Here is a 12,040-nt window from a genome sequence, read left to right as displayed (position 1 = left end):
CTTCACCAACCCCACATCTGACAGAGGACTGATATCCAGAATATATAAAGAACTCAAGAAATTAGACATCAAAATGCCCAACAGTCCAATTAAAAAATGGGCTATCGAACTAAACAGAGAATTCTCAACAGAGGAAACTCAAATGGCTGAAAGACATTTAAGGAATTGCTCAACATCCCTAATCATCAGGGAAATGCAAATCAAAACAACTCTGAGATACCACCTTATGCCTGTCAGAATGGCTAAGATCAAAAACACTGAAGACACCTTACACTAGAGAGGATGTGGAGCTAGGGGAACTCTCCTCCACTGCTGGTGGGAATGCAAGCTTGTACAACCACTTTGGAAATCAATATGGCACTTTCTTAGAAAATTGGGAATCAATCTCCCCCAAGATCCAGCTATACCACTCTTGGGCATATACCCAAGGAATGCTCAATCACACCACAAGAGTACTTGTTCAGCTATGTTCATATCAGTATTGTTTGTAATAGCCAGAATATGGAAACAACCTAGATGCCTTCAACTGAAGAATGGATAAACAAAATGTGGTACATATACACAATGGAATACTACTCAGCAGAGAAAAACAATAACATCATGAGGTTTACAGGCAAATGGATGGATCTAGAAAAAATCATCCTGAGTGAGGTAACCCAGACTCAGAAAGACAAACATGGTATGTACTCACTCATAGGAGGATACTAGATGTGGAACAAGGATGACTGGACTGCTACTCATATCACCAGGGAGGCTACCTGGAAAACAGGACTCAAAGAAAGACATGGGGATCGCCCAATGGAAGAGATCTACATGAACAGCCTGGACATGAGTGGGGGTAATGAAGGGCGAGGGTCGAGGGAAAGAGAGCTTGGGGGAGCGGGAGATCCCAGCTGGATCAAGAACAGAGAGGGAGAACAAGGAATAGGAGACCATGGTAAATGAAGACCAATCATCCTCTTTATACAGACCTGTTGGGTAAAGCCACTAGGAAAAATGGGCTCCAACAGGAAAGAGGTCAGATTGTTTTTCTTTTCCTAAAGACACACAAAGAAATGACTGTGCTCCCATATGGAGAGTAATAACAGAACACAGAAATGTTCCATGTGCTGCTTGGTGACTCACTGAGATTACTGGGGTTGCTTGTAGAAGCACAGACAACTCAGACGTATACTACCCAGAGTCCTCTGGATGACTTGGGGAAGCTACACCAACTAGAGGTCCTACCTAGTAAACTATTTCCCTCCTACTCAGCAGTGAGTGGAATTTCAGTGAGGGGCATGCTCCTAGGACCCACTGAAGGCCTCTACTGAGGGAATGTGTACAATGAGTCTCATCAGGGTCATGTATGGGTGATCACAGCTTTCTGATTCAGGTTGGCAACAGTCATAACTAACCAGGACAAACACCTGTGCTTCAGCCCAGGTGACTGGAGTAATATGAATGAGACAGAGAAGTGGGAAGATGCAGGCAAGGGAGAAGAAAAAGAGAAGAGACTAATTGTGGAGGCCAGGTCAGCCTAAAGAGTTGTCAATTATTCCAAGAGATGGAAGGTCTCTAAAGGGTTTTGGCAGGTGAGTAGCATGTCTGAGACTGTTGATTTGAGAACCTGCAGCAATAAACCAGGCAAGAGGTGATAAGTCTGCAGAGGCAGCCTTGGATAAGAAAAGCAGGACAGTTGGTGTCTTATAGGAAAAAACAGGCCTCGTGCATGAACTTGGATATGAAGCATGAGATAGGAAGCAAGCATGGCCTGCAGATCAGTAATATGTGAAGCTAAGTGAGAACAATTGTTTGGGTCAAATTCATGGGGTTCAAGTGACTTTTAAAGACACCCTCGGGCAGTAAAGTGTTTCAAACCTGGATTAAAGTGTAGAGAATGAACATTATAAGGTATCAGTGCTACATGTATATGTATATATAATTAACAACAAATTCCAAGAATGACAAATTAAAAACAGAGTCTGTTGTCCATGAGAGTGTCACACATGAAGAAAATAGATATTACTTAGTGTTTGCCAGAGAACAAACAGCAAGGCAAGCTCACAAACTGTGACTAGGAAGGTAAACTTTCTGGATTTTATTGTGGCACACTGTTCTCAGATGGCAAATGTGCATACCCTTGCAACTGACCAATTTCCTTCACAAAATACCTCTGAAAGTTTTAAGAAGAATAAAATTAAAACAAAAGAAAACTCTTGAATGATTATAAAAAAAGATATAAAAGGGTTAATATTTGTATTTATATTTATTTCTTTAGTTTACTTTATTTAATAAGGAAAATCATGCATAAGTTTTTAGAGTGTCATATTACATACAGAATACCATTTAGCCACATACATTTTACTCACACACAATAGAGTCGTGGAAGATGGTCTAAAAAAAAAATCTGCTGAGGGGAATTTTCATAGGAAAGTAGGAGAATTTGACAGCATGCTTGCTTTCTTATCTGTCTGGTTTTTGAACTTTACACAATGAGTAGATACTGCTATTTACTACAAAAGCTACAAAAAGAGCTTTCAGATTTGAGCAGATAATTTCTTTAGCCTTCCAAAAAAAATACTATATTCTACCAACAATCCTTTTTTTCAATATCTGGACAGTAATAATTGAAAAATATTAGAAAAATAGGATATAGATGATATGGATAAAAAGGTAGATTATTGAATCTACTACTAAAAGACAATTACTAGTTTTAAATACTATACATTGGATTGGATTTTTATATATTGTATACAAATTGTATATATTGAGATTGATATTGTTAGAAAATAATGTGGGATAATGCTTTTGTACACTGGTTTAATAAAATGCTGATTGGCCAATTGTCAGGCAGAAAGTATAGATGGGATAAGCAGACAAGGAGAATTCTGGGAAGAAGGGTTGAGTCAGGAGTCACCAGCTAGACACAGAGGAAGCAAGATGTGAAGGCAGAACTGAAAAAAGGTACCAAGTCACATGGCTAAACATAGATAAGAATTATGAGTTAATTTAAGTATAAGAGCAAGTCAGTAACAAGCCTGACCAAATGGCCAAGCAGCGTTTTATTAAACCAGTGTACAAAAGCATTATCCCACAGCAAACAATAACAGCAAACAATCACAGATTAGCATATTTAAAGTAATAAGCTGGTAGGGTATAGCCAGGTAGATAAATATTTTTTACCGAATAAGATCCCAACATGGCCTCTGGGTTGGAACGTTATAAATTATAAACATTAGCAGTGAATCCATGTTTAATTGACAGGAAGACCCTGAGTCATGTAAGAAATGATTGTGTACAGTGTTCACATGTTATAGAGAATTTGTGTTCATTTTATGTTTTACAAGTATCAGATGAAATTAAGCTTCTTAAAAGGTATTTTATCATTAAAATTTTCACTGATTTAATAATTGATCCTCAAGCTACATAATATTTTTTTCTCCAACTGCCAAGGCACTAATGTCACCAACATCTGCTAATGTAATAAAGTTGCCATGAATAAATAGCATGAATTATTTTTTTAGATACTTAGTTTTTATGGACCAAGTCCAATTCTGGTTAGAGACGTAGAAAAGACATAAGAAATGTGTTGCACTATCTATAACATCCATTAAAATTCTCAAAAATGCCTCAGGAAGATAGCATAACATGCACTAAAATACCAAATTTGTATAATTCTAGCCACATAGATCAAACATTAATTTCACAGTACCAGAATAAAATTTTCATCAGGGCCATTCACAGCTAAAATTTATAACTTTGACTTTTAATAGTCTATATTGACCCATAGTAATAGTATTTCTTGCTGATGGTAGTTTACCTTTGGGACATATACCATACAAGAAAACTAATTAAGTCTGTATCATACCGTCTCCTCCCACGGCTCAGGGACCACTGCTGAAGTGGTGGAAAGACTCTAAGAGCCAGGGGCAGTGGATGACTACAAGCAAGCTGTTTTCCAGGCACAGCAGGGCACCTGTGAATTCACTGCAGTTAGGACAAGACCTACACCAGTTCAAGCCAGACAAAACCACAGCATGGAGACGGGAGGTGGGCATGAAGTCCCACCACAGCTAAGGAGTTATTGGTGGTTGAAGGCTGGTAGGAGAGGGAGGGTCGGCTTTCTTTAAAGGTGTGACCCCTGGTAAGGCAACTGCACTTCAGTGGAAGGCCACACATCCAAGAGTATATGGGTAGCATAAAGTTACTTGATGGTTTAGAGATAAAAGAGGAAGGAAAGTTGGATGTCGGGAAGAAAGAGGGTGGATTCTGGAGGATCTCGGTAAGGGTATGAATATGATCAAACCACATTGTATGAAAATCTTCAAGAACAAATAAAAATGAGAAAAAATTAAAACTAATTAAATATAGAATGAATGTAGAAAAATAAAGAAGAGAAGAAAAGAAAGGAGTCTGTTACACAGACTCAAGCCTCTCAAAAGGGCGTGCTGACCCAGTGAGCTACATAATAAAACTGAAGCCGCATCAGTATGTTTTATCTAGATGTTTACAAGGTCTGTGGGCTAAATTTATACAGCCAGATCTACAACTGGCTTCTTCAAAAGGCCCCCTCCCCTCCTCCTCCTCCTCCTCCTCCTCCTCCTCCTCCTCCTCCTCCTCTTCCTTCTCCTCCTTCTCCTCAGAAAAATACACTAAAACTAGAGCAATGCTGATGAGTTCAATTTAAGTTCAGTAGAGTAACAGGTAGCTCACTCCACTCAGAAAAGAGGAGGAAAAACTGGAAACAATTCCTACGTGAGATCACTGACTAGCCAAGCTAAAGCACTCCGGTTCTATCCAAACTCTTTACAAACTTGGACCAAAAGCATGTCAAAGGTTTTATGTAAAGGATAAGATTGTGTTTAACTCTGTCAACAAAATCTACTTGGGTTATTAGGATTGCAGGCCTTCCTATACAGTAATATAGTGGTTGATATAGTAGTATTCAACAATTTTTCAGAAAAAAAGAACTATGTACAATAATTTGTTGACAAGAACCCAGAAGGATATCACCCAGGAGAAGACTGGGATGGTGGTGGTGGTAGTGGTGGTGGTGGTGGTGTGTGTGTGTGTGTGTGTGTGTGTGTCTTCGGTATGCATGCGTGCGTGTATGTTGGTTGTTTTTGAGGGTGGAAGGGACTGAGTAAATACAACCCATGCTGTATAAATGATGACCATGCATTCACATACAATCTCAGGTTTTATTCTTATGAGATGTCTACTAAAAAAAAGAAAAAGTAGCAAGAAAAGTTTTAAATGTGATTACAAAAGAACTAATGTGCTTCTGTTTTTTCCCCAGTATTTCTCTCTTGTGGTTGTGTGAAGGTTAGAGCAGACACTCTATCACACGAGTGAGCAAAGATGAGAAGGGAGTTTCTCGACTAAGGTCCAAGAATAAAAGGACATCACTGACTTCCCAGTGTGCTATGACCCAAATATTCAACTGAGTAAGGAAAAGTTCAGAAAGATTAGGTCATTATGCTAAATAAAATAAGCCATGGAAAGAAAATTACACTGTAGAATCTAAAAATGTCAAACTCATAAAGCAGAGAGTAAATGGTGGTTGACGAGAGTGTGGCTGGAAGAAAGGGTAGTAGAAGGGAGGAAAATGGGATGATGCTGGTAAAAGGATACATAGTTTCAATTACAGTGAATAAGCTTTGGAAATGTACAATAAGCTGATTGTAATGCTGTACTATATATTTATAAATGCTAAAAGTATAGATTGTTAACTTTTAGTTTTTTGATAAAAATTACATATGTGTATATCACATAACATGCCATTATGACATATGTATCGGTGATTAATTAACACACTATCATCTCACATATAGGGACATTTTTGTTTTGTTTCTGTAATGAGAATATGTAAATCACAAGAATAGATCTTACATGTTCTTATTACATCAAATAGAAACAGAAAACCATATTAGATGATGGCTATGTTATGTCAGATGACAGACATGTTGACTAGTTTGCTTGTGGTAATCATTTCACAGTGTTCGCATAATTAAAAGATCACAATGTACACAGTCAATATGAACAAATTTTGTCAAATGTGCTGCCATCATGAAAATAATTAATTGAAAAGCAAGCTGCACATTGTTATTTCTTCACCCACTTAAGAACAGTGGCAACAAAGTTAACAAGACATGAGCCCCAGCTGATGATCAGCACCTGCTGGATACTATTATTTCAGTTTCTGCCTGGCACTCATAACTGTGAGCATCAAACTGCAGTCACTACCTACCCAGGAATAAGAGAGGTGTTTTTATACAGATGAAGGAACAGCATTAGCCCGAGCAGGCCTGAAGAAAAGCTACCTGGCTGAAAAGACAAAACAGGGCAGTTGAGATGTATTTACTCAGTGATTATCCATCTTAATACCTTCCTAACAAAGTTTTAAGATTTTTTTCTTGTGTTTAATTTACCCCTTGTGCTCTGATATTATAAATAAATTTATGATCTGTTAAAGATAAACTTATATTTTTCTTTGAGGTCTTAACAAAATTTTACTCCAGCAACGTTCCAACTACAGTGTCTTTCAAATGGTAGGACCATGATGACCCAAGACATATTTCATATAGAAAAACCAGTTAGGGATCATCAAGAAGGCTCAGAAGGTAAAGGCTGGAGCTGCCAAGGGTAGAAAGAAGGAAAAGGCTAACCCCAGCAAGCTGTTCCCTGACATGACATGCACACTCCAACACAGATAAGTAATTAAATAAATGTAATAAACAGTAAGATAAAATGAATACATTATGTGCACAAGTCTTTCTTTCATTAAATCATTCTTACACTTAAGCTTCCAATTCTACTTTGTAATGCCTATTCATGTTCGTATAAATAGGACTGAAGGCTAAGAAAGTGTCCATTGCTCAGAGTTTGACTACAAATGAATGAACCATGACTGTTAGAGCCCAATGGAATTTCTGCAGAAGTTGTGAGGAGATTCCTCCATACATTTCTACAGTTCCATCCCTGAAAAATGACACAAAGGAGCTTTAATGAATAGACACATATCTGATTCCAAGGAGCTCCCAATGACTTCCTTGGGACTTTAAAAACTCCCATGGAATCACTTTCATCATCAAGCAGATATGCCATCTTGATAAAATAAGACAATTTGCTCCATTGAGACATCCATCTCACAGGAGGAGGGGGTCACCATATACTTTTTTAAGTTTTGCTTTGCAGTAAGTTTGACAGGGAACAAATGGAGAAAGATGATTAATTCGCAGTTCTTGTCTCCTGTAGTTTTGAAATGTCTGACCAATTATGATTCCAATAACCCAAATCTAACTGGATCCAGGTAGAAGACTTTTATTTTAGACAGACCTTATAATACAAATCTGAATCAGATAAAAAGAGTGTAGGAAGGATGAGGAAATGAAAAACAAAACAAAACTAATGTTGACTGAACCTACAGAACTGATGTTGAAACTGTTAACAATGCCATCATGCAGCACCACAACCAATACAAAATGAGAGAAATAAATGGGTATGATGAAATGCATAGACGACAAATGCAAAAAAAAAGAATATTTTATTTACTTAAAAGAACATTTGGGTATGCTTCATGATGGAGATCAGACTATCTCTTACTGATTTCCTTTTTCTGATTATCTTGGCATACCGTTATTTTGCTGTTTCCTAAATGACCATTACTGAATAACTATGGAACAACAGGTTGACTTAGTTTTTCATGATTCCTGAATATTTTAGGCATTTTCATATAACCACACCAAGACACACTAGGATCATAACACAAAAGCACATGTGTCAGGGGCAGAAGGATGGAGAATGTTTTCCACTTTGGAAATCACAACCATCATGGTTTCTGTCCTCCCTAAGACATCATTATTACTTTCATATGATTTATGACTGAAAAGTATGGGGGATAGTGCAAAGATCCTCTGCCAAATTCCCATATGGCATATAACATAAGCCAAACTGTGAAAAACTCATAAATGTGGGCAGATCAGTTTCATCAAAGAAAGGATTAAGAGGGTTCCAGAGACCGAACAGGAAACTCGCCAGATACTTTTTACAGTCATGTAATTCCAAAGGAACAACAGTGACTACATCCCGGCCGGGGATACAGTCCTTGAGTTAAATGTGAGGGTACAGTGCAAGAAATCAGGCAGAGGCAATGTGAAGTACTATCAATTGGCCCTGTTCAGTTTTTGATGTATCTACTATTTCTTTTTTTTTTTCTTGGATAGAAACTAAAATCAGTACCATTTTTAATGCTTTCACAAGAGATAGCTGTTTCTTGAAACTCACCGTAAATAATGAAGTCACTTCAATGCCTCCTAAATATTATTTTAAAAAGTCCCTTTAAAAAATACAGTAAAATGTTTCCCCTAAAAGCAATAAACAAGCATTTCTGACATCACATATGTTTCCACATAAATTTCTATGATGTTGAATGTTCAGACACATTTCCTGAATTTGAACATGAATTATGTACAAAATAAACATGGTAAGATTAAAGCTAGCATGCTCTAAATGACGAGCTAAAGCAGAAGTGCAATGTGGAGATGTAAACAGAAATCCAGGGAAGAACTAAGAGCATATAAACTGAAGAGAAGGAGTTAAAGAGCATGTAGAAGAAAAGCAAGTGTCTGCTGTCACGGTGTCTGAGCTCGAAAAGCCCTTGCTGCATAAGCCTGACAACCTGAACTAGAGCCCAGGATCCTGCAGTGGAAGGAGAGAACCAAGTACCTCTGACTTCTACACATGCACTATGGTTCACACTTGCACACACGTGCATATACACACACACTCCAGACATACACACATGTACACACATATACACGTACACACACCACACATACATATCCCTACACACACACACACACACACATCATGCCCCAGGCACATACACTCCCCAAAACTCACACCACACCCACACACACACCCCACATACACAGAAGTAGTTTTTGATTTTTGTATTATTATTTTATGTAAATGAGTGACTTGCCTGTGTGGGTATCTATGCACCACGTGTGCCTGGTGCCTCAGGAGGGCAGCAGAGGGCACCCAATCCCCTGCACCTGGAGTTGTAAATGGTTGTGAATTGCCATGCAGGTTCTGGGAACTGAAATCAAGCCCTCTGGAAGAGCAGCCAGTGCTCTTAACTGCTGAGCTATTGCTCCAGCCCGGATAAAAGCATTTGAACATGAGAAAGCAAGTATCAAGATGTTTTAGGTGTGCTTAATGCAAAGCATTGAAGACAAGCTTAAGAAGTAGGCCAAGTTGATAGTCCAGACAACTCTGAATGGAAGATACAGATGCACTATAATGTGGGTGGTATTAGAAAGTCACAGCACTGTGGAGTAGAGAGTGATATAACAGTTAGGCTTTTGGACAGTTTACCTGACAGGACAGGGTGTAATGGGAAGTGCTAAGTATCAAAAGCCTAGTTAGATGAGTACAAAAGTGATCAAAAGGAAAGTGAACTATCAGCACATTGAAACAGTCAAAGAAGGCACGTGGATGAGGGGCATGTAGCTCAGTGGTAGTGTACTTGCCAAACATGGGCAAGGCCCTGAGTTTGATCCTTAGCACGGTACAAAAACCAAAAGGTGGATGGCTGTAAACATAATAAAACAACAGACAGGGAAAACAATTGTGATCTGGTTTCTACATTTATGAAAGAACCAAGACTGAAGAAAGAGTGTTGGATAATTATATATTTCTCTCCTTTACAGAAATAAGAAACTGCAAAAGGGAAGTTACCTAGGGCAGAGAATAAAAAAGTCATTCTTGGTTGGGATAAGGAGGCTTGCTGAATACACTGCCAAAACGTTTCAAGAAAGTAACTTGCCTGGATTTTGTTAGCTTAGCATTGACAGCACCATGAATGCAGTGGGCATCTGCTGGAGAAAGCACAAACAAGTCATCCAAAGCCAACAACCTCCTCAAGTGGGGGTGCTGACAGGTATGGTTGAGAACGTGGCTCTCTCAAAAGACTCAAGTGTTGAAGGCATGGTACCCCACTGAAAGTGCTTATTGGGAGGTAGTGGACTCTTTAGGGAGCACAGGTTTGTGGAAAATGTCACATCACTTGGAAGAATGCCCTCTATAGAGGCACCAGAGCCCAGTTCCCTACCTCTACCCTGTCACCCCTTGGCCTCTCGGCCACAGTGAGGGCAGTGGCTTCTCTTCACCTTCATTCTCATGAGGCTCTGCTTTACCCTGAGCATAAAAACAACAGGTCCAGACAACCATGGACTAAAACCTTTGAACCAAGCCCAATAAACCTTTCCTCTTCCTCTAAATAAGTAAATCGTCTCAGGTACTGATGGCTGTAGGGAGCTAACACAAAATCTCAACCACACTCAGAGAGATGGACAGACCTAGCAAAGTGCACTACACAAAACCCAGAGAAAAGGTGGGATGTGCAGAGCACTGCAACGTACAGAAAGAAGAGGGAGAATAGAAACAGCAGCCGCTGCAACCTTGGGATCCCTGGACCTGATTGACGGCTGAGATTTATTTCAGCGACTCAGTCATACAAGGACACTTTGTTTGAGAGAACAATTTTCAGAGGATGGAGAAGAGAAGTCAAAAAGGGCAGTGGTCTAAGTGAGTGTTGACAAAGTAGAAGCAGGGTCATCTCTAACCATCCCATTCACTTAGTGTTGCATGCCCCACTGTGCCAAAATCTGGTTAAGAGACCAACTGAAATCCTGTCAGCTAATCAGTAAATGACAGAAGTTAGTAAGCGTCTTTACCTTCTTGTGGTTCTTGTAAACGTTTCTGTGAGCAAATCCCTTTCCACAAAGCTTGCACTGATAGGGCTTATCTTCACTGTGGATTACTTTGTGCGCGCCCACTTGATCAAGCCTCTTGAACGATTTGTTACAGATCTCACAGTTATAAGGTCGCTTTTCTGTGAAAAATGAGTGGAGACGATCTCACATCTATAAGAAACTCAGGAGCCAAGGGGAAGCATGCTTTCCCGCAATTACTTCTTATACATAAAGAAACTAAGGCATGGTCAGACAAGCACAAAAAATGTCTTTCATGTAGTTCATCTATGTTAGACATGCAAGTATTCACAAATGAAAATGAAAATGCTTATTCTTATAGACATAGTTTTGAAAATTAAGCTTTTGAAATAAAAAAGTTTAAATTCAAAGCACAAATTCTATTTCTACATGAAAAAATAAAAGTGTGTGTTCAATCAAGTCCTTAATGCTGAGAGATCTGCCAGTGACAGAACTCATCACAGAGCACCAGGCAGGCCCCATGTGGTGGAGCATCCCATCTTCAGCAGAAGCCAAACATTCATATAACATCCACACTCATGGACTCGGCAAATAGTGTTAACAACCAAGCGAATGATAACGTGCAAATCACACAAAGCACATCTGAAAGCCAATAGTTTTCCATCACTGACTTTAACTCACTAACACAAACTCTTCCTCCAAACCACGAGGATGTTCAAAAACATGTATTTCAATATCCTCAAACTACAACCTTCCTAAATTCTTTAAAAGGAAGCCATAAGGCAAAAATTCATTTTTAGTATCTTTATAAGTTAAAAAAGCCTAATACTCAAAATTGTTTAAATGAACATATACCTAAAAAATTCTCTCCCTATATATATATATATATATATATATATATATATATATATATATATAGAGAGAGAGAGAGAGAGAGAGAGAACCATAGCTAGAATGCAAAAGTGTTTAGAAACATAATAAAAACAATAATTGTTGAATCTCCACTAAATGCCAGGCTCTATGCTAGAATATTAAGTAAATGACCTTATTTAATCTTCGTAGTCCTTTTGACAGGTGCCAGGGCGCCATGTCACAGATAAAAAATAAAGAAACCTAAAGAAATCAAGGTCCCAAATTAAACAATGATTTTTGAAGGCCTTTAATATCCTGCAACCAGACAACCCTTGCTTTATAAGTAGACAATGAAGAACTTAGATTTCATATGACTGAGCTAGAATTTATAACCAGGGCTTCTGATTAATCCTTTTCAGTTTCGTGAACAAGATGAAGTAATTCTTTTACAATGATTTCAATATTTG

At 38.5% G+C, this 12,040-nt stretch overlaps 1 protein-coding gene across 4 annotated transcripts in view; it reads right to left on the bottom strand.

Moving 5' to 3' along the window:
* The window catches only part of Prdm5 (PR/SET domain 5), a 168,642-nt gene that overhangs the window by 71,711 nt on the left and 84,891 nt on the right, over nucleotides 1–12,040 (bottom strand). For all 4 annotated transcript variants that reach the window (XR_008214342.1, XM_052720226.1, XM_052720228.1 and 1 more), the window contains exon 9: nucleotides 10,725–10,882. Coding sequence is in view for 3 of the 4 variants with exons in the window: in XM_052720226.1 (XP_052576186.1) it covers nucleotides 10,725–10,882 (158 nt within the window). In the remaining variant the exon portion in view is untranslated. The remainder of the gene's footprint in view (nucleotides 1–10,724; nucleotides 10,883–12,040) is intronic.

This window comes from Peromyscus californicus, unplaced genomic scaffold (assembly GCF_007827085.1).
Source record: "Peromyscus californicus insignis strain IS unplaced genomic scaffold, ASM782708v3 Scaffold_6__1_contigs__length_162567912, whole genome shotgun sequence".
Taxonomy (NCBI): domain Eukaryota; kingdom Metazoa; phylum Chordata; class Mammalia; order Rodentia; family Cricetidae; genus Peromyscus; species Peromyscus californicus.
Note: the sequence above shows the minus strand (reverse complement) of the source record. Positions and strands in the feature narration are given on the sequence as shown.